We start from the raw sequence: 23,531 nt of genomic DNA, 5'->3' as shown, positions 1-23,531 counted from the left end.
GAATGTTTCCTTAACAGTTTGTGTAATTCACAATGCAATAACTACAGACACAGCACACTTTTCATTTTAATCTACATTATTAACATCTTCTCTAACATGTCAACTCCAAGTCTAAAATAGAAAAGCAACAAAACAATAAGTCAATTTCTTGTTTGTAAGTACAAGTTGATTTCCTTGATATTAATATTCCCACCGTGGCCGATTTCAAGCTACTAACATGATATGACTGGGCATGGAGTTGGGAATTAGTGTCTAGCAGTAGTACCCCATTACACAGTTATGTAAGTGCAGAAAAATAATTAAGGAGTGATGCATTTTGAGTATTTACTACCTTCGATTTCAGAAAGTTAAAAAATTTAATTTGTAATATTGACAGTGTTTAACAATCAGCTGGTAAAATTTCTGAAAATTGGCTCTTACTAGCCAACTCACACACAGCACTGGTGCAGGGCACAGCTCTGTAAGTCCTCGGAAGTGTCTGGTAGAGGCAATAAATCCAATGCAATGTCAAATATTGAGCTGCATGTGCATTTAATACTGTTGCTATTGGCTCCTGGCTGCTTTAGCTAAGGTAATGCTTTCTGATACTGCAAGGTGCATATTTCAGAGAAGGCCTCTCTGGAGCCAATGGGAAAGCTGCCTACACTGCTGCATGTGTTTATAGTTGGTTACTGTTGCCAGGGACCAAGAGGGCAATGTGATTAATCTGCTATTACAGTCTATACTTCTAGATCCTTCTGTCTGGCCTCCCCACGAGGACACCCTCCTCAGAAGCACCAGCTTCTACCTCTAAGACCTCACCTTAAGATGCAGGTAATGTAATGTTACATGGTTCTAATTCCGCTGTTAAAAACAGAAAAGTTCTTAATCTGCGCCATTCTATTAACTCCTTTTTTTTTTCAGGCTGAGAATATCTTTTAAGTTTATTTTTATAAAATACCTTTTGGTGGCAAGAATTTAAGAATGAAGTGTAGAAATTAACAAATATGGTAAAGAAAATTATTTAATAATGGGAAAATATATTCTTAATATTGAGATTTGAAAAAGTATACAGAAATGACGATTGGGTTTCCCCATTGAAACTATGAGTATATCTTTGACTGGCTTATTTCACTTAGCATAATACTCTCCAGGTCCAACCTGCTGTCGCAAAAGGTAAGATTTCCTTCTTCTATATGGCTGAGTAGTATTCCATTGTGTAAATGTACCACAGCTATTTTGTCCACTCACCTACTAATGGGCACTTGGGCTGCTTCTAAATCTTGGCTACTGTAGACAACACTAAAATGAAAATAGGGGTGCACATATTCTTTCAAATTAGTTTTTCGGGTTTCTTTTGATATATTCCCAGAAGCAGACTTGCTGGGTCATAGGCAGTTTCATTTTTAATTTTTTAAGGAAACTTCATGCTGCTTTCCACAGAGGCTGCACCAATCTGCATTCCTACCAACAGTGCACGAGGGTTCCTTTTCTCCACATCCTCATCAACAGTTGTTGTTTGTGGATTTATTGATGATAGCCATTCTGCTAGTACCATGTGATTTCACTTATATGTGGAATCTAATGAACAAAATAAACTAACAAAAAAAGTGGAGAAAGACTCATGGGTACAGAGAACAGACTGATGGCTGTCAGAGGGGAGGGGATTGGGGGCTCAGTGAGAAGGGATTAAGCAAAGAAAAAAAAGAAAGACTCCTGGACAAAGACAACAGTATGGTGATTGCCAGAGAGAACGGGGATGGGGGGAAGATGAGGGTAAAGGGGGCATAAATGGTAATAGAAAGAGACTTGACTTGGGGTCGTAAACACACAATACAATATATAGATGAGGTATTACAGAATTATATTCCTGAAGTCTATGTAATTTTATTAGCCAATGTCACCCAGTAAATGCAATATAAAAATAAAGAAAGAAACTATTAGTATAGACGCATAGAATATTAAGCTCCCTATATAGCTTCAGCTTCCTAAAGAATTAGGTGCCCCCAAATTTCTTTAATTTGCCAAGAGAAAAGCTTCCTCTGTATTTCCTTTTTCTCTGAGAAAGTTTGATCTAATTTAAAGTTATCCACCCATTTTAATAAAATGGATACAAATTGTTTCATAGAACAGTAATTCTAAAGCATGTAATGTAATTGAAGATAAAATATCTATAGCTCTTCTGGTAATAAGTTTTAGATGGAGATAGTTAAATTGATTCTTCCATATAAAGTCTTAGCTACTTGACAAACCACTGCTCTAATATATTAACTACAAACATAATATACTCACATGTACATACATACACACACACATATATTCTTCAAAATCTGCTTCTGGGTTACTCTTGATCATCCATCTAGCTAAAAGCTTCACTAAGGGAAGGAATGGGTCAGAAGGAACCTATTCAGTAGCCATGTGGCTATTTAAATTTCTATTAAAAATTTAGTTCCTCACTTCAGGTGCTCTACAGACATGTAATTAGTGACTACTGTTTTAGATGACACAGATATGGAATATTTCCAGTAAGGCAGAAAGTTCTATTGGACAGCTGTGGCTCCTGATTTATTATTATCAACAGGAACCAGTTAAACACTTTACACACAATTAGACTAGGGTAACATACACGTTAGAGTTAAAAAAAAAAAAAGTTGAGACTTCAGTCTGGTAAATGTTATTACACATTTCTACCAGAGATGTTAGACCTGTGATTAATTCACCTCAGGAAATGGTGAAACAACTGTAGTTACTTACAGTAGCTAGACTGCTTCTTCCACCACTTCTCTGAGCAAGGAAGTTCAGCATGGATACTACTACACATAGTATTTTATAATAACTTTTTTCCAGGGACAAAGAGAGTGTCCACACTGCGTTTTGTCTTGAAAACATATGGATGGATTGGGGAGGGTATACCACAAAAGAACGAGAGCCTGTCTGAGAGGCACAGTCAAATGATGCCACCAACTTTAATAGGAAGAGTGAAATATTTACATCAGGCTAGGCCTGCTTGAGCCAATCATTTGCTTTCTCCCAGGCTCAGTTTCCTCATCTTCTTCATAAAACAACATGATTGGGGAAGACAGTCAGAATGGTTTCTGTAGTCCCAATGATTTCCCAAAATGACTATGATCCACACCTTAGCTATAAACCTATAGCTCTTGCCCTCACCCATGCTGCTGCCACAACCCTCAATCATGGTGGCATGGCTGCGTAACTCTTGCAGTTGTTTGCTATGATTTAGTAAATCATTAGGACACATAAAACAGTATTCTGGCTCCCCAGAGTGTCCATGCCAGTCAGGAATCCCTCTTTTTAACTAGCGTGTACTGCTTGAGTGTTCCATTGCTGAGTTTCTTTAAACGACTTGAGGATTGCAGTGTCCATACCTCAGATTCTGTGATATGAAGGTATAAGGATAAAAATGAGTTCTTATTCCATGGGGTTTTTTATTTGGTTCAAAATTAAAATAGACATAAGGAGTGGACTCTTCCTCTAGGCTATACTTGAGAATGAAGAATATGAGTATCACTCTTTGATGATAGCTGATACTTATGAGCTTGGGAGAGTTTTTCTATCTCTAGCATTTTTTTTCCTGCAGCCTCTCTTTTGCCCCAATTCCTGAGAAAGCAGTACAATGATGAAAAAAAAATAAGAACTTGGCTTCATATCTTTATAGTTTGCTTATATTTTAAAACACCCCTGCTTCAGAGTTAGGTAGGTCAAGGGTCAAAGACCTGGTGTGTAACTTGCAGAAAGTTGCTTAAGCCTCAATTTCCTCATCTATAAAATGTGGGTAACCGCATCCCCTTCGGAAGGTGATGTTCTTTTAGGGCAATACCATAAGGAAGTCTCTAGTACAATACTTGGCACACGCCCAGAACTTAGTAAAGTGGCTTCTTTCTCTCACTCTCCACCTTGTCCATTCATGTCCATTGGAATATCCAAACCATAAAAGTAAATTCATCTCTTGTCGAGTTCTTAGTGAGTATTTTTTTCCTGAAATGAATACTGAGCCCATGAATAGAGATATCCATGTCACCTGGATAAACGTTTAAAAGCTGGCTTTGCGTCAGCTTTGTCATTGTGCCTGCCCTCTGGCTATTGTTACCGCATAGGGTGAGGCAACAGGCCCAGGTTTCACAGTGGTCTTCTGGTTTTCTGGGGAAGACTCTGAAGAAGCCATTCTGCACACAGGAGCCTATCCCAGGGAAGCCATCATTCCTCAGGCTGAGTCAGCCACTGCTGCCCACAAGCTTTATCTTAAAACCAGAATCCTGGAGGGCTTTTTAGCAGTGGTTGGCTAACTACTACCCAAGGGCCAGATCTGGACCACTTTCTGTGTTGTACCAGAGGGCTAAGGAAAATACTACATATTTGAATAGTAGAAAAAAATAAAGACTAATGTTTCATGACATATGAAAACTGTAGGAAATTCAAATTTTGGTGTCCATATACAAAGTTGTTGTTGGAATACAGCCACACCCATTCATTTGAATATTATCTATGGATGCCACAATGGCTGAATTCAGTAGTTGCTGCAGAGGCCATAAGGCCCACAAAGTAATTTACTGCTCGGCCCTGTACAAAGTTTACTGCCCCAGGTGTAGAGCACAGACTCCAGCCCCAGACAGTCTGGCAGCATGGTTCAGCTCTGTGTTGCTTCCACTTGGGCAAGCTCTCTCAGCTCTTCAACCAAGAATGATAATAGCATCTATCTCAGGTGACTTTATGAGAACTAAGCAAATATGTAAAGTGCTTAGAAGAGGATCTAGTACATATTAAATCTGTCTGTTGTTGGTATTATTAGTTTTTACAGGGTGTTGTTGTTGTTTTTTTCATAAACTGAAGTAGCAGCAACAGCTTACCAATTTGCTAACAACAACTGTAAAATTTTCATTTGCAGCACCCCAGTAAATAAATTCTTAAGCAATGGGGCAGCAGAAAGAAGTCTAAAGTCAACTGAAATGAAAATAACCATAGTTGCTTATCCACAAAGCTAATTCTGCATTACGTACAGATATTTCATATTCTATATCCTTCTTTCGAACTTGAGCCTTAAAAGAGCTTATATTCAACTTTGAGTTTAGCCCTCACCATCCACCTATTCCTTATAACTACTTCTAGTTACCTCTTTCTGAAGAAACAGACATCAAAACAGAGGCCAAGGGACAGAATAAAGAGCAGAGGAGTACATTCACACATATACTGTCAACTGATCTTTGACAGGAGTGGCAAAAATACACAATGGAAAAAAGGACTGTCTCTTCAACAAATGGTGCTGGGAAAACTAGATAACCATATGCAAAAGAATGAAATTACACCTTTATTTTACACCATAAGCATAAATCAGCTCAAAATGAATTAGACACATAAATATAAGGCCTACAACTATAAAACTCCGAGAAGAAAACATAGGGGGAAAGCTTCATGACATTGGCCTTGGCAGTGGCTTCATGGCTATGACACCTAAAGCGCAGGCAACAAAATAAAAATAAACAAGTGGGACTACATCAAATTTAAAAGTTTCTGCACAGCAAAGGAAACAGAATGAAAAGGCAACCCATGGAATGGGGAAAAATATTTGCAAAACACATATCTGATAAGGAGTTAGTCTCCCAAATATATAAGGAACACCTTCAACTCAATAGAAGTAAAACTAATAACCTCATTTTAAAAATGGGCTAGGGACTTAAATAGACATTTCTCCAAAGAAAACCTACAAGTGGCCAAGGTATTATATATGAAAAAGGGCTAAAAGTAATCATCAAGGAAATGCAGGTCAAAGCCACAATGAGATATCACCTGACGCCTGTCAGAATGGTTATTATTTCAAAAAATAGTCAACAAATGTTATCAAGTATGCAGAGAAATTGGAGCTCTTGCACCTTGATGGTGGGAATGTGCAATGGTGTAGCCACTACACCATACAATATGGAAATTCCTCAAAAATTGAAAGTAAAACTATGGTATGTCCCAGTAACTCCACAATGGATCCAGCCTTTTAAAAAAAGAAAATCCTGTCATATGCTACAACATGGATAAACTTCAAGGATGCTATGCTAAGTGAAATAAGCTAATCATAAAAGGACAAATACTGCATGATTCCAATTATATAAGAAGGGAGATTCCTATTATATAATTAAAGTAGAAAGTAGAAAGGGGCTGGAGTTAGAAATGTGCAATAAGTGGGTGTGGAACAATGAGGAGTTGTTCAATGGGTATAGAGTTTCAGTCATGCAAGATAAAAGGTTCTAGCTTTGGCAGTGGCAGTATCATAGCCAGTGGGGTTTATCTGAGGTGCAATTATTACTAATTGAAAACTTTTTCCAATACACCGCAGTGACGACTTGAAATATAGTCAAAATTGGCAATTTTTGACAGTCTCTATGGATACTCAACTAACTAAATAAATGAAAGGGTCCTAAAGAATTGGCGCATGTAGTTAACAATATTCTGCTATACAATTAAAATTTTGTTAAGAGGGTAGATGTTGTGTTCTTAACACACACACACACACACACACACACACACACAAGTAGGAGGGAAAAACCTCACTGAGGCCAACGGACTCATAAAATGCCTAATCTACCTCAATGTTTGCAATGCCATTTGAAAACAGTAATCTACTTTCTGAATCAAACACAAAACAGGTAATAATATAGTTTATTTGATATGAGAAAACAGGGACTATTAGAATTTTTTTCTCATAATTCAGGACTTTCATTGTTGGAGTTTGGATATCCAAAAAGAGGGTTGGAGGGAATTTCAACGGAAGAGGAAAACAGTGACCCTAGTGAAAAACCGCCCAAGAACTGGGCATGGAGGAACCCTGTCCACAGGGGTGAACAAGCGCAGAACCCCACTCCCCAGAGGTTCCCATTTGTTCAATGTTGATGACTCTCAATTTTTCTGTGCAACCTCCACAGCATATACTGTGAACCTTGCTCATGAACGCATTTCAAAAACGTAAAAAAAACAACAGAAAAACATTCTGCCAAAAACATTCAACCAAACTTCAGACTGTTCAACTGGGTGAAAAAGAAAAAACGTGTGAAGTAAAGAAAACCATTTTCCGAATCACCTAAGAGAAGTTCCGATCTCGCACCTTCCTGAATATTTTTACCAGCACACTCTTCGCTTGCTCTAAAACTTTTCTTGTATAAATAGTAGCTGAGTCATTTTGGAGAGAGGGTTTATTTTGCCTGATTCATCCAGACACTAATTCTAACTCATTTTCTATGGAAGATCTGGGTCTGGCTGCCCCGCCCAGCACCTGCCCTCTGTCCTCCCCAGGCCGTACCCTGCTACGCCCAGCTTAACCCCAGATGACAACAACCCCAGATGACAACGTCCCCTGGCAAGGAAGCACGCCGACGGTTTTTCATCAGTGAAATGTGCACCGCACGCCAAACGCTCCCCTGCCCCCAGTTCCTGAAGTTTATCCCTGTTTTTGCAAGGGCGCTTTCATATTTTGATCTTTCCACGACGCCTCCTTCCCCACAAGCTCCTAAGAGCTGCCCTAATGTATTCAGCGCCTCCCCGCGAGGCCGCACTCTGCTTAGAGCCGGCCCGCCCTTCCAACAAAGTTGTTGAACATTTTTAAAAAGTCAGAAAGCTGCCAAATAGGAAGGAAAAAAGAATTCCCGGGGCCCTGTATTGATGTTGGAATGTACCATTGGCTCCGCAGGGAGGAAGGTGCCGGGTGTGAATTACTTGGCGGGTCTGAAGTCACTTACCGACCTCTGATGACGCGCGGCCTGAGCGTCTGACTCTGAAAGTCCGGGGCGGGCGGGCGGGCGGGGCGGGGGGCCGAGGCCGCGGCGGGCCCCGTGCGCGCGGCGACTCCAGGGCGCGTCCCCCCGCCGCGTGGTGCGATCCGGGGCGGGCCGGCGGTGACGGGCAGCGCGCGGGGCGGCGGCGGCGCAGTCTGCACCATGGCTTATCCTGGGCACCCTGGCCACCCTGGGCATCCCGGGCACCCTGGGCACCCCGGCGCCGGCGGCGGGTACTACCCGGGTGGGGTAAGTGCAGCCCGCGCGACCCTTGGGCACCGGGGACGCCAGAGACCACACTTGGCGACTCGGCTGGGGCGGCTCCCGGCTCCTCCTGCCCCGGCTTCTCCCTGCCCGCTGCCTCGCCCGGCCCTTTCGGCCTGTTTCTCTGGCTCCCTCCTTCTCTCCGTCCCCTCCGTCTCCCCGCGGGCGGCTGCGCGGGTGGATTGCGACCCCAGAAGCCCACCCTGGGACTCTCTGATACGGGGCGTGAAATTGTGCAGATGGGGTGTTGGCTTCCTCCCCCTCCCTCTGTGTTTTCCCTAAGAGCTACAGCCATTTTAACCTAGACTGGACCAGAGACTGCTTCTTCCTTTAAAAGAAAGTGGGGAAAACTGGTCAGGAAAGATCACCGGAGTCAAAAGCCCCCTGGAGGAGGGCCCCCTGGCCCGGCGTCCGGGATGCGCGTTGTCCTGGGAACTGTTTCCAAGACAGAGTGTTCCCTCCCGGGCAAAGAGCCCAACCCAGACACACCTTACCCCTTCCTGGCTACACCTGTCCCCAGACGCTTTGAAAATGCCATTACACGCTATAAAAATAAATTTAAGTTTGCTTTTAAATTGCTTGCCTAGGTTGCATTTACTTCAGTGACCTGAAGGTTAAAAGGGGGTTTCAGTTGCTTCGCTTACGCCGCTGTCACGTCAGGACAATTCGTTTTGGTCCAAGCCTCCAGTTTGTAAATCCTACTGGAGCGAGCATGGAAGGAAGGGGGCAGAGGGAAAAAAAACGCACAGCTCAGTGAATTATCACAAAAAGAATGTGTAGACACACCCAAATAAATATCACCCAGATCAAGAAACAGGACATGAGGCAGGGAATATTCTTAATCTCCGTTTTATAGAAGAGGGACTTGAGGTGGGGAGGCAGAGGATGGGGAGGGCGGGCCAGCGCTTGGCTTTGCACAAAGGCACCCAGTGGGGAAGGAATGAAACTTGGCTCAGTGGAATAAATGATACTGAATTTGTGTTTTCTGTTTTACAGTATGGAGGGGCCCCGGGAGGGCCTACGTTTCCCGGACAAACGCAGGATCCGCTGTATGGTTACTTTGCAGCAGTAGCTGGACAGGTTAGCTTTTCCCTTTAATATTAAGAATCATCGGACTCTACATTTGTATTAGTCTTTGTTGTAGGGGCCAGTAAAACGACCCTTCCTCTGGAAAAGAATCCCTTTGCTTCTGCCGAAGGAAAAAAGAGGGGGAAATGCTTAGTTACTTATTTCCGAATATTCAGAACAAATTAGGACAAAGTGTTCCTGGTGTTGACCTTAGTTCACTTCAAAACTAAGCTTGTGATTGGATTAGGGTCCGATTGAACACAAGAGGGGATTATGAATACCCTTAGGAGATCTGTGAGGTAGAAAGATGTCTTTACCCCTGAGTTGTCAGGGTCCAGGGTGGTTTCCCGAGAAGAAATTGCCAATCTGGTGACCACAAACCCCTGTTTGTACAACTTAAAGGCATGATGTGCTAGTAGACTTCTACAGCCAGTTTCCAATGGATACTTTCTTTGGGTTGAGCTTGATTGTTAACCAGTTACCCCCCTTAGGAAATAGGTGTTTACGGTAAAAACCCACCAGCTTCAAAATAAGAAAGGTACTACTCTCTTCTTACTATCAGGAAGTTAATCTTGTGAACAGTTTAGTTTCACTTTGATGGAGGTGCTGTTACTAGGTCAGCCTTGTATGTCCTTATTAGGTGCGGTGGCCTGTTTACCCACGAGCTTTCACTTCTCTGAATTCTGAGTGGTTTGACCGGGGGTGGTGGGCATGGAGGGAGGTCACTTCCCCGGCTCTGACGTCACTGTGTATGGGCAATATGCTGTAGGTGTAACTCAGATATGTCCCGAGGCATTTGCTCATATAAATTCACCTTAGCTTTGTTTTGGTCAAACGCTAGAAGCAACACAGTCTGAATGTGGGAATGCCACAGAAAGTGTGGGATAAAAGCCTAAGGCCAGGTTTTAGAACAGCACTCCAAGAAATTCAGTTTGAGAAACTGAGTGGAAAATTGAGTCTAAAACTGAAAGAGCTTCCCTTGAAGTATCTCCTTAATCTGTTAATGATCTGTATCTTTGAAACCACAAGACACAGCAAAGCTCAAGACTCACATTCGTAGATGGCCTGTGCCTCCGGCCCTGTAAGTGACCCCACCTGCTTAGCTTTCACAGCCTGGCCTGTATCAGCATACCCCTGGCCTTTCCAATTATTGACCCTGCTCCCCACTTAGAACTCATATCGACTTGAGGAATTAGGCGTTTTATTTTTAAATCCCTAAAAATAATATATACCCGGCTCAGGCCTAGGCCAGCCCATGAACAGGCCCAGGGAGCCTGTTTCTCCCAGATATATATAGTTCTGATCTGAAGTCACCATTCACCACACTATCAGCAAAGTGAACAGGAAGTTCTCTCTCTGAACCATGCCTTTCATTTGCTGATGTCAGCTGTGTGCCCTGCTTTCCCCTCCCCCAAAAAAGCTAGAATAAGAATTTAAGCAACTACATAGATTATTTTATTTTAAAATGCTTAACTCTGGCACTTTCCTAGCTCAGAGAGAGACAAGAGAAGTACAAGTCAGAAACTCGTTGTATTCATTCATTTGAAAATATCAAGTATCAATGGAAGAAACAGAATTCACCTCGGTGTTTTATTAAGAGGGGAACCTTACACTTGAGAGCGTTTATGCCAAATCTAATTCAGGAATTTAGAGGAAATGATGAAAAGATATTGGTAATAATAAAGTATAGGTGTTAGCAGCTTCCTGACTGTGTTAATTCTTGTGTAATAATTATTTAAAATAGAGTCTGAAAGTGATATTAAGAAATGCATTTTTTTTTTTGTTTGTTATGGCCCTAATTATCCATTGGTGGAAGAGTTGCCTTTATTTCATCATACAACTATTTTTGGAAGTAGGATGAAGAAAAGAACGCCTATTTTTGAAATGTATTTCTTTTAAAAAATGTCATGTATGATAATACTTATTTTCTTGGTTACTACTGCTACATTGAACACTGAAGTAAACAGAGAAATGGATGGTACAGATGACTATGGTGATTTCTCTTCCTATTTTTGTTTTCAAAAGGATGGACAAATAGATGCTGATGAATTGCAGAAATGCCTGACAGAGTCGGGCATCGCCGGAGGATACAAACGTAAGTTGCCAGTCCCAGAGTTTCTCTAGACGTGCTCTTGCGGTTCCTATTTTAGCTGTCGCTTATGATGACAGCCTTCAAGGAAACTGAGCTTTCCCGATCTGGCAACATTTAGAATTTCAAAAGCGAAATTCGGTTTCTTATTTCCAAGTGTGAATCTGAATGCAGTTCTTAATAAATCATTCCACACTACCTGCCAATTTAGTGGGTTTCTTAGGTTTGGGTTCCCTTTATTTGGGTTCACAGGAACCATGCGAAGCAGAAACAGTTTACATGGTCTCCCTCCCAGGGAGTTAAAGTGCTGAAGTGGAATCGTCCAGCTTAGGTGTCTTTAATGACAGGAGAATGTCCCGCCATAGAAAAGTTTCATAAGAGTTTATTTAAGCCAAAATGCTGAGGACATGCTGAAAGCAAAATCTCAACAAATTGAGAAAATGCTCCAGAGGATGGCAATTTTGCAGTTCCTCTTATGTATTTTGAATCAAGGGAGCAAATGTAAGAAAGGCACATGAAATGCATTGGTAGTAGATTAAGGAGGCGGGAGAAAGCAAAGTGGGGAAATCTCTAGGGTTGAGTAAAAGGCAACATGGAGAAGCACATGGTTTTACATTGGTGAGTACAGGATAGTTAATAATGAACATTCATAGCACCTAGAGCTGGTATGTGGGGAGTTAGGTAGCAGTGAGGGGTGCTGTGCTGCCTGAGGCTGTGCCTTCCAGGGCTAGGGAAAGAAAATTACTCTGGCATTTCAAAGGCATGTTAGCCTAGAGCAGTGATGGCGAACCTTTTGAGCTCGGCGTGTCAGCATTTTGAAAAACCCTAACTTAACTCTGGTACCCTGTCACATATAGAAATTTTTTGATCTTTGCAACCATAGTAAAACAAAGATTAAAATATTGGTATTTATTTTATATATTTAAATGCCATTTAACAAAGAAAAATCAACTGAAAAAATGAGTTTGCGTGTCACCTCTGACACGCGTGTCATAGGTTCGCCACCACTGTCCTACATGCATCACAGTGGACTGGGCTCACTTAGTGTAAAGATTGACCTTTGCTAAGGAAGATACAGGCCTGGGACGGGACTACCCCCCGTGGCTTGCCCAGGTAGGAATTTATGACCAGACCATCCTGTGCGGTTGCTTTCGGTCACTGAGTGTGCCGGGCCTGCCATGTGGCTCCCGATAGCTGGTGATGGTCCCTTTTTCGTTCACAACAGCTAGCATTTACTGTTTGCCAAGAGCTTACTTTGTCCCGAGCCTGGTGGCACTCGGGGCTTTGAGTGGCTTGGCCCCCTAGTGGCCTGCCTGCACTCCTGGCTCTGAGTGCGGGTCCTGTCATCCATCCTTAGTCTTTGAGGAACCAGGTCTGCATTCCTGGTCTCAGCATGCTGCTGGCAACATGAATATTTGGCATGACATTCCCGGATCTTGCCTCTTTCCACTTCAGAGAATGTGTTTGGGCTAAGACATTCTCTTCCTAACTTCTAACTCTATCCACGAGTCCTCCTTTCCCCTCCTCTGCAGTTCCTCACAGACTAAATCTGCTGCCTTGTGACTTAGCACTCACACCACTGCCCTGCCCTTTGAGCTCTGCCTCCAGCTGCAGATAGGGAACCACTGCAAAGAGGCTGCCTCCTTAACGGATGGGGCGGGGGTGTTCTCATCCCCCACACGCCTCCTTTCAGATCAGCTCTGGACCCTGACAGATACCCAGGGCACACGACAGTGTCCTGACTGAGGTGCTGTAGCTGCCAACTTCTTTGCCTGTTGTTCACTGAGACAGAACGTCCAATCGAAGCCCCCACTGCCTGGGGAACTGTGCATTCAAATTCCCAAACGAAAATTCACGCCTGAGGATTTGCAGTGGCATCTTTTTTACTGTTTGACATGGCGCATTTACTAGTTGGCTCTCTATTTAGACTATTTGCATTTCTGGTTTCATCCTTTGTTTCATGTGACTTCAGTATCCTGTTAATATTTCCTAGTTGGGGGAATTAACACAGAGGAGGAAGCTTTTACATTTCGGCCATTTACTCTGGTCCTACCCCTACACAAAAGAAGCACTTTCTAGATGAGGGGATTTTTTTTTTATTATTGTAGGCAGTACGTGCACATGGTTACCCATTAACTTCAAGCAGCTGAGGCTAGTGAACAGACAGTCTAATGACAGGGTTTAGCAAGGCGAGCCCTGTCTCAGTGAAGATTACTTTGCAATTATGTAAAATAGATTTCTGTTATTCTACACTCCTCCATAGAGGAGGTGTGGGAGGTTTAAATCTGACTAACGAAGTGGCTTGTTCATCCTGGGAGAGCAGTCCTTGTAAAAATCCCATCTGAGAAAGTCACACTTCAGGGTGTGGCTTTTAGAGAGGACATTTCCTGAGTCATCAGGACCATGTGAGCTCCGGAGAAGGTATTTTCTGAGTCACCGGGACCATGTGATGAGCTTCATGTGCTCATTTCATCTGGTGGTGGGGGCTGTACCGAACCACAGAGCCATCCTACGTGACAGCTGTCGGACCGAGTTTTGTAATACAGAAATTACACATTCACGGCTCTCTTAAACCCAGCTTCCAGACGGAAACAGCATAGGTGCGGGGCGAGGGGGTCTACTGCAGCCCAGGACCTACAGGCACCTTTGTAACCTGATAATAGGAAGCAGCCATACCTAGAGGTGGAGTTGATGAGGGCAGTTGCTCATCTGTAAGATAGTCATTCAGCTTCTGTGTTTGCCTTGCGTGCAGTTGTTCCTCTGAGCAGCAGAGAAACAGCTGGAGGCAGGGCTCTCTCGTCAGGTCTGTTACACTGTGGGTTCCTCCTAGAAGAAAAGGTGTGTGAGCCATGCTAGTAAAATGAACTGGAGAAGGAGAGTAAAGGTACAATTACAGTGAAGATTACTTTGCAATTATGTAAAATATAACTCGTAATAAAAGTTCTTTCTGGAGGGAAAATACAAGTAATATTGAGCGAGAGTTTCCTCACCCCAACTGATTAGACATCAGCATTCTAGTCCCTAGAACGGTCTGGAATGGGGGATTCTCTGTTCACTTTTGTTCACTGCCCATCGCATTCCCTCCCTTTGTAACCCTCACAAAAAATGACCAGATTTCTGTTCTTCCTGAAACAACTCTAACTTGTCACTCTCCTCCTCTAAAAACCTGGAGTAGCTCCATGGTGCCTAAAAATAAAATCTAAACAGTTTATCAGGAATTCAAGGTAGTGTAGCCTCATGGAAAGGTACCTACTTCCTCCCACTTCCTTTGCCTGCCCCAGACTTTCCTGCATCTTTGCGTATGCTGGCCCCTAGCTCTACTTGGCTGTCACCAAGTGTCCCCCATCTTTCTGTCATTCAAGGTTTGGCCTAAATGCTGCTGCTTCTACAAAGTCTCTCTTACTAGGAAGGAGCATCTAAGTCCTCATTGCATCTTACTCCAGAGCGCTCTTATTTATCACAATTCTTGCAAGCATGTTTATCTGGTTCCATATATAATCTTATTGAGTCTGAACAGAGGTCAGGCTATTTGAGGTAGGAGGCTGCCATTCAGAGCCTCACTTTAAATTTAGGGAAAAGAAAGAAAAATATGATTAGACAAAGAACTAGCAAACCAGCTATTTATATTCAAGTATGAGAAGCAACAAAGCACCCCTACCTTCCTACTCACAGTGGTGGGTATAATACTAGTACATTGTGGCTTGTTATGGTGAATTGAACTCACTCTATTACAGTTTCAAAGGTAAGAAGGTATATAATATTTTTAAAAGACTATACTATGGAAAACTTTAAGCTATTCAAGATAGAGGTAATTATACAGCAAACTTCTATGTACCCGTCACTCAGCTTCAACAGTTATCATGTATGGCATTCTTGTTTCAACTCTAACACGGCCCCGTTTCTTGTGAAGCAAACGTGTGTAAATCGTATTCCCAGTTAATTTGAAGGTATATAATGTAATGTGAATTTTTGAAATTGTATTAATAGGTATGTACTTTCCTTGATTTAACAGCTTTTAACCTGGAGACTTGTCGGCTTATGGTTTCGATGCTGGATGTATCCTTTACCTGGATTGCTGTGTGGAGTATTTTTTCTTGTCAAAAAATTCCTCCCTAAAGGGATTCTTCTAAGAATTAATACCTTGTGAACACAGTGATAAATGACCAATTTTTTTAAAAAAATCCTTAGCTTTTAAGGTGGAAATTGGAGAAAGGAAGGGAGCTTAGTAAGATGTTGGTTGTTCCAGAATTCAAGGAAGCAGCTGAGGAGAGCAGTGTAGAACTCGGAGTGTCCGGGAAGCTTTTTTGCTTCAGCAGTGATTGTTCTATGTGACTCGCACCTGACCTTCAAGCCGTGGAATTTGCACAGCACAGTTGTTGGACTCAGTTTAGCAAGTGCTGGCCCTCCGGTACTTTCCATCCCACCTCACTTGCTAAAGTGAAAACCATGGGTCTGGGAGGGCTTACCAAGGGAGCCTTAGGCCCCACGACGGCCCCAGGACGGAAGGGTGAGCCGCGTAGCCTGGGGCATCCAGAACGTGCAACGGGTTCCAGGAACAAGAACGCTTTTTACTTGTAGCTCACAGTGACCATGACATTTCCTTGTAATCATATCACATAGATTATCTTTTCTCCCACAGAGAAAAGGTGGACTCAGCTCTTTTCCCAGGGGCCCTGTAACGTTTTTAACCGTTGTAGTAGAAAGAACATTGAGTTTCCTGATCCTTGATATTTGATGTAATCATTAGAAAATATTGCCCTAAAAAAAGATCCTCTAAATCCTTAACTACAGTTCAGAGAGATCTGTCAGGCACCATGGGTTTCAGTGAATTTAAGGAACTCTGGTCTGTCCTGAATGGCTGGAGACAGCACTTCACCAGCTTTGACAGCGACAGGAGTGGCACGGTGGATCCTCAAGAATTGCAGAAGGCCCTGACAACAATGGGTGCGTATGGGGAGGGTCATTTTTTAAAAAATTTCTAAATCTGCTGCATGAAGGCAGTTTCTGTATTCTAGAAGTATTGGGTTTTAATAGTACTCTCAGTCTTAAAATATTGTGCTTATTTTTTAATGATCTTTCTGTCATCCTTTAACCTTTTGTCTGGATGAATTTTCTTCCTTTCAGGATTTCGGTTGAGTCCCCAGGCCGTGAATTCCATTGCAAAACGATACAGCACCAATGGGAAGATCACCTTTGATGACTACATCGCCTGCTGTGTCAAGCTGCGAGCCCTGACAGGTGTGTTCTTTGAGACGGTGTCGTCACCATAGGTCAAGAAGACACGCATTTTTATGACATTTCATTTCTCAGTGCTTCTAAACTTTTATTGTCCTAATCTTTTTTTTTTCTTCTAACTTAAGTGGCTTTTTAACATTTCTATTCAACTCATCTAGCAGAATTATTTTTTCAGATTTGTACATGAGCTGCCATTAAAAAAATCCTGACAGAATTTTACTGAAATGTTCCAAAACATGACAGACTAATTTTTTGACAGAGTATGAGCAGTATTCTGTGACTTCTCCCTAGTATGTGAAATATCTGAAAAGAGTGAATCACTCATTTGTAGTTCTCTTTCCTATTTCCTCCTGATGGAAAGTAATTTAAAATAGTGGTCATCTGTTTCAGGTGTATTTCTTAAATCATGAGACATCAATAATCTCTATACATTTCTATTCCCTCAACTCTTTTTCTTCCTCTTGTATACCTTTTCTTGTTCCATTCCTTTTACTCTTTTTAATATCAGGTTGTAGAATGTTTATTCATCCTAACAAAAATTTGAGGGCAGATTTTTTAATGAAAGTAAATCCTTTTCAATAGGGCAGAGCTCAGGTGGAATATTTTATCACGGCCCGTTTTCCATAGTACGTTCACCACCTATTTCCTAATTAAACAACACCTCTGACATTAAGAACTTTGAAATCTGTGCTTTCATCAAAATTAAGTAATGGCCTCAGAAGCCGCACAGCTTTTACTGACTTTGGGATAAAGTGTTTTCTTCCAGCTCCACATTGAAGGAGACAGATGGCCGACTTCTGCACATTGTATTACTTTGTTGTTTATTATTTTTGTTCATATTCATATAATTGGCTTCTTTGCTTTGGTTATTTTGGCTGGTTGTACAACTTAAATGTTATTGTAGTGTGAACCCAAAGCCAAAATAATTAACTATTGCGAGTTCATATATTTTTAATTTACTGTCTTGTTTTACAGACCACTTTCGAAGACGGGATACTTCTCAGCAAGGTGTTGTGAATTTCCCCTATGATGATGTAAGTCTCAGTAAATTCAGAACTGAGTAGCTGCATAAGATGCACACCAAATGGGATGCCCTTTAAAGTTAACTGTTAGGAGCATCTTAAGCAATGGTTCTCAACCTTCCTAATGCCGCGACCCTTTAATACAGTTCCTCATGTTGTGGTGACCCCCAATTTCATTGTTACAAATTGAACATAATTAAAGCATAGTGATTAATCACAAAAACAATACGTAATTATATATGTGTTTTCCGATGGTCTTAGGCGACCCCTGTGAAAGGGTCGTTCAACCCCCCCAAAGGGGTCGCGACCCATAGGTTGAGAACCGCAGATTTTAAGGGTGCCAGAGTAATCCAGGCTTCAGTGATCAGGAGTTATCATTCAGAATTTATCCATTTCATTTATTATTCATCTTACCCACAGAACACTGTTTGCTGTATATTAAAAAGGCCTGGGTCAAAGCCCAGCTTGTCCCGCTCTGGCTGGGTCACTCAGGCAGGTTTCTGCATTGCTCTGAGCCTGTGTGAGGGGAGAGGAGGAAGTAATACCTTCTTCACCCGGCTATTGTGAGATTTCAATCAGAAATGTCCTTGAAAAGCGTCGCTCAGCGTATCTGCTTTTGCCTTCTTCTCAGTCACTGAGAAGGAACGTTAAGAGCTCAAGACACTATGTGACACACCCATGTCCTTCATGGAGGACATGAGGCACAAGCTCAGGGTTTACTAACCAGCCACACTAAATGAGGTAGGATCAGGCCATGCCACCAGCATGACGGTCACCGAGGGCCACCTTTGATTGCATTCGTTGGATATATGTAACAAAGCAAGGGAGAGGTTTAGTTGTTTCACCATTTTTTGCTTGAAAGCCATTGATTTTTTTAAAGATTACTTTTAGAATAAAGTCACTGTGATAACTGAATAAATGTTGCTCCGTCACAAAATACAAAGATGCATGTGAATTCGGCTCAGCAGCTGCTGCACGTAGGAGTACACTTTGAAAAGGCTAGTGTGTAAATGTTTATTTTTTTCTGCTTAAAGATGTGTTCTCTTTCATGTGCAACTTCTCAGGTGACAGTCCCGTCACTGTTTCCGAAGGACAGGCAGCCTGTGGAGTGGAAAGTCACAGCCTTTGGCCTCAGATGGGGCCACTTAAGAGATACCTCAACATCTTGATCCTTAGTTTCCTTGTCCCTGAAACGGGGCGGTTAGCTGGGCCTTGCAGGAATGCTGCAGGATTAGCAGTGCACAGTCCTCACTGGTGTTAGAAGAGTGAAAAAGAAAACTGATCTCCTGGTGTGTGTTTAGTGGCGGAGCAAGCAAGCACTTCACAGCACATGCTGATGCTTCTGAGCTGGGGCCTCTGAACTGCAGAAGGGTCAGAGCTTCTGTTTCTGTGCACACACACTCGCATGCTACCATTCCATTGATTGATTAAGCAGATTTGAAGGGAGTAAACTGTTTAAAGGAGCTCTGTTAGAGTAATGGGGTAACCCTGTGCAGTTTGGAAGTCTCCATGTGATATGACTGTGTAAACTGAACTGTTACTTCTATTTGTGAGTATGAACTTTTGGACATGCCCATTTCTTGAGTATTTGGGATTTAAATAATTCTATATTCATTGGAGTAAGATCTGATGTGAACTTTGACTTGAGAAACCCATTGGATTTTCTTTTTTAATCCTCACCTAAGGATGTTTATTGATTTTAGAGAGAGGGGGAGGGAGAGAGAAAGAGAGAGAAACATTGACCAGTTGCCTCCCATACAACCAGGATCGAGCCTGTAAACTTTTGGTGTATGGAGATGACACTCCAACCCACTGAGCAACCCGGCCAGGGCACCCATTGGATTTTATATTAGACTGCTTTCCTCAAAAAAATGAGCCTTTCCATATGTCATTTACTTTTATAAAGGAGTTTCAAAAATCCATAATTCAAACTAGAATACGAAATGTAAGTTGCTTAAACATAAGTTAGACTGTATAAATTTAAGAGGTCTGCATTGTAATGCTGACTCTTCTCTCTTTCAGTTCATCCAGTGTGTCATGAGCATTTAAATCCAGAGGGCACTGTGTGAACGGGATCGACATTCCAGCGGGAGCGCTCGCTCTTTGCTTGCCTTCAGTGACGCCTGTAAACTTGCTTCACCGCTTTTCCTTAACAGCTGTTGTAAAGGTTTATTACTTTATGTACATCTGGAGTTTTTGTTTTCAGTTTAGGTAATAAATTCTTTGGAATTTTATTAATATAAGATCAGTTCTGTAACACCATTTAGAACTTCCTTGAGCCATTGTCATGTCTTATTTTCTTGTTAACCCTGTTTTATGTGAATTTAAGTGTGCAGAATGTTTAAGGCACATTATATACTTTTCTCTGTAGGATACTAAAACCTTTTCATCAGGCTGCAGCTGCTGTCATTCCTCCCCTAGAAGGACTCTTGCATGTTATTGAAAGCTTTATGTATGGCGTATTCTTGTTGTTTTGTTTTGTTTTGTTACTCCTCACCCAAGGATATTTTTACCATTGACTTTTAGAGAGAGTGGGAAGGAGGGGGAGAGACAGAGAGAGAGAAACATCAATGTGAGAAAGACATATCGATTGGTTGCCTCCCACACGTGTCCCGACAGGGCCGGGAAACGAGCCTGCAGCCAAGGTAGGTGCCCTTGACCAGAATCAGAACCCAGAACCTTTTAGTCCTTGGGCCAACACTCAAACCTCTGAGCCAAACCAGCGAGGGCTGTGTGGAGTATTTTTATCCTGTAAAAGGTTTTATACCTACAGTGATGCAAAAAAAAAAAAAAAACCATGGTAATCTATGTCAGGGTTCATCTTGGTAGAAATTTTAAGGCTTTAAGGCTTACAGATGTTTTGATTGACAGTCATATGAACAGATGGGGACAGGAGTGATTATTTTCTGCCTCTTGAAAACCTATTGAATAATCTGAATGGCAAATACTGTCTGTCACCAAGATCTTCGTCATCACCCACGTAGACCTTTGTTAACCATACTTAAAAACCTTGTACATTCTGAGCTTGACTATGTAAAAAAGAAAATTAACAGGAAAAAACTAAGGGAATATACGAATATATGAGCTATGATTATTTTGGCTAACAGCATTCTAGGTGATTTAACTTCCTTTATACGTTTCAGTATTTTCCAAGCTTTCTATAATGTGTGTGCTTTCCCTTTAAAATCAGATGTTAATTTTTTAAATATTGATACTTTCATTTTGATATGCCATGTGTTCACACTGACATTAAAAAATATACACAACCAAAGGTCTGGAAGTTGTGTTCTGAAATGTTGCTGTGCCTGCCACTGGGATTCAGGATCGTGAGCTCATTTTCTTCCTTCCTGCTACTTTTCCAGATGTTCTCTGATCAGCAGGTATCACACTGGAGTGGAGGGCTTTTTAGAAAAAACCTTAAAGCATGTCCTTCTAAGTAAGATCTGGATTCCAATGCTGCCTGTGCCTCTTCCTGTGGATGTGGTTTGACCACTTTAGGTCATCTCCGAGCCTCGGTTTCTCCATCTTTGAACAGGGATTAGCTGTTACCTCCTGGGGTTAACCTGACTCTGAAAAAGTGTGTTGGTAGAATCAACACCAATAATGTTTCTGTTTCTTAAATTTAAAGCTCGGCTGGTTTGCTCTTTTTTGCAAGAGAGCTTAATAGATAAAATAATAAACTTAGTCTAATTTCTCCCTGCCAGCAGAACACCTGTCTCATTCTGGGGCCCAACGTGACAGCTACCATTCTGATGCCAACCAATGAAAATCAAACATTTCTGAGCATCTTTAGCCACACTTCAACTAGTCATTTTTCAAATATTGCTAAATATATATTCATTTATACACATTTATTCAGCCCCAACTTATATATTTATGTCAAGTAGTCACACCTGGGCTACACGTTAGACTGTGAGGCAGCTGATTTATACAGGGTGGGGCAAAAGTAGCTTTACAGATGTTCGTATGGAAAATAACACAAGAATCAACTTTTGCATACTCACAACGTAAACCTACTTTTGCCCGGCCCTGGGTTTCACTCCAGAGATACTGTCTGAGGCACAAAGCTTGGCCTGATCCTGAGCTGTCCAGAGGAGGGCCAGACAGCTCAGAGGACCGGGAGGCAGGGAGCACCCTCAGTCCCAGGCCTGCAGTTTGCTTCAAACTCACCAGGATCCTCTGGAGAAGTCACGGTTTAAGGAAGGGTTGTTTTCTAAGTGACTAAGGTGGTGAGGAAGAAGACCCTTGCCGACTCAAGCTGATGGGCCATACTTGAAGCATCCGACTGCTTTGATGAGCCCCAAGGTGAGCCGCAGCTATCATGGTTCTGAATTTGCCTTTGGTCAAGTGCAAAAGGACACAAAACCATGTCTCTGAAATCCTCGATTCGGTGTTAATTATTGATACCTTATAGCAAGTCTCCGTATCTCTTCCACTTCTACTTTCACTGTTTCTTTCCGAAAGCATGGAGCCTGGTCTTCAGCATGTCCCTACATTAGAAAGTTTCCTTCCCCTTGAGGAATTTGACGTATACATCTCCTTTCTTTAATTACAGCCAAAGTCTTCATTACAAGTGAATCTCGTGTTGCCTTATTTCTATTTTATGTTGGGTTCTGTGTCTCATTCATTATATACTTCCAGTGCAACCTCTCCCACTTCTTTACAACTGTCTCTTGGTCTGTTTTTCTGGTAAAGCTGTGAGGTCAAACCTGAATACTTCAGTTACTTGGAGAATTAAGTTCCTCCAGTCACCCCGACTCAAGATTTGATTTAATTTTGCAGATTTGAGCTTCAATAGATTTTTATGAGTTATGAAATACGCCCTTTCCAAGTGCTTCCATAGGATGTGGCTACAGGAGGCCTGGTCCTCTCTGGGGACGACTGGCATGGACAGCACGCGGAAGTCTTACCTAACTGCTCACAGCTCTCACTCCCCTTGAGCCAAAGTGGAGGTCAGGCTCCACTTGTGCATGAAGCTCCAGGTGGTACTGTCGGTCACAGATGGCATGTGAGCTCAAACCTCTGCTCTTTCAGAACTAGACTTTGCCTTCACTCAGCTGAGTGCAGCAATGTTTCAGTGCACATCTTATTTATATATGCCTAAAATATAAATACAAGAAATGGAGCTCAAAAAAAAAAAAGAAATGGAGCTCTATGTAATCATAAGTTGTTTTTGTTTTTTTTTAGTTATAATACATGTACAAGCCCTTAATCCATTTTTCTCACATATTACTTTTTTCCTCAGCAGACTAAGAGCTAAAGGCAAGGGAAGTGCAAGTTCCAGGGTAAAGAGTAGTGGGTGAGCACAGCCAGTGTGGCTCAGGGGTTGAGCATCGACCTATATGAACCAGGAGGTCATGGTTCGATTCCCAGTCAGGGCATATGCCCGGGGTTGCAGGCTTGATCCCCAGTGGGGGCATGCAGGAGGCAGCCGATCAATGATTCTCTCTCATCATTGATGTTTCTTTCCCTCTCCCTTTCCCTCTGAAATCAATAATACATATTATATGTATATATAAAAATATAAAATGTATACATTATACATATATATATATATGACTGGTGGGTGAAACTGCTGCTTGGTAGATGATGAAGCGGCAGGTGTAACAATTTTTCAGTCTATGAACTCGAACTTAAACAGCCTTCCGAGGCCCATCGCTTTAGAGTCTAACACAGGTGAGCTGTTAAATAAGCCCACTGCCTGGGCTCTAGGTCAGGGTACCGAGCCGGGTCCTTGTTAGGGTCAGGGAGAAAGTGCAAAAAGATGAGGCATAGCAGGTGGGTAGATGGAGGAGGCTCTGCCTGCTGCCCGGCTGAGGAAATCGTCCAGCAGACACACCCAGGCTCTCCTGAAGGACCACTGCATCTCTAAGCATGCTGACGGCCTCGTTTAGGACAGTGCGGCACAGAAAGAAAACCCCTTACCCGTATCCACACATAGCTTCTGAAAGACAAACAGTGGCTGGGAGAAAAACAGGACTGCAGGGAGTTATGCATCAAAAGAACATTGATCTTTCATTGAAAGTCACTTTATTGATGTTACAATGAGAGTAACATAGAAAACCGTGGTCTCTTATTAGCTTCAGAAGGGAAGACTAATAA

The 23,531-nt window shown here is 42.2% G+C and overlaps 1 protein-coding gene and 1 non-coding gene across 3 annotated transcripts; both read left to right on the top strand.

The window, feature by feature from the left end:
- Positions 1 to 663: 663 nt before the first annotated feature.
- Positions 664 to 20,700, top strand: SRI (sorcin). 2 transcript variants are annotated; one of them, XM_059712234.1, is made up of 8 exons: positions 664 to 813; positions 9,012 to 9,095; positions 11,109 to 11,178; positions 15,185 to 15,228; positions 15,969 to 16,116; positions 16,297 to 16,410; positions 17,383 to 17,441; positions 19,452 to 20,700. In XM_059712234.1, the coding sequence occupies exons 1-8, from the start codon at positions 808 to 810 to the stop codon at positions 19,476 to 19,478; spliced, it is 552 nt and encodes a 183-aa protein (XP_059568217.1). In that variant the 5' UTR covers positions 664 to 807; the 3' UTR covers positions 19,479 to 20,700. The 2 variants fall into 2 exon arrangements, with proteins under 2 accessions (XP_059568217.1, XP_059568216.1); XM_059712233.1 differs by lacking the exon at positions 664 to 813 and adding an exon at positions 7,825 to 8,000.
- Positions 6,233 to 6,372, top strand: LOC132211647 (U4 spliceosomal RNA). The gene has a single exon (XR_009447533.1). It is a non-coding gene; the product is annotated as a U4 spliceosomal RNA (small nuclear RNA).
- Positions 20,701 to 23,531: the final 2,831 nt, after the last annotated feature.

Source organism: Myotis daubentonii, chromosome 10 (assembly GCF_963259705.1).
Source record: "Myotis daubentonii chromosome 10, mMyoDau2.1, whole genome shotgun sequence".
NCBI lineage: Eukaryota > Metazoa > Chordata > Mammalia > Chiroptera > Vespertilionidae > Myotis > Myotis daubentonii.
The sequence above is the reverse complement of the archived record's forward strand: the minus strand, read 5'-3'. Positions and strand labels throughout refer to the sequence as shown.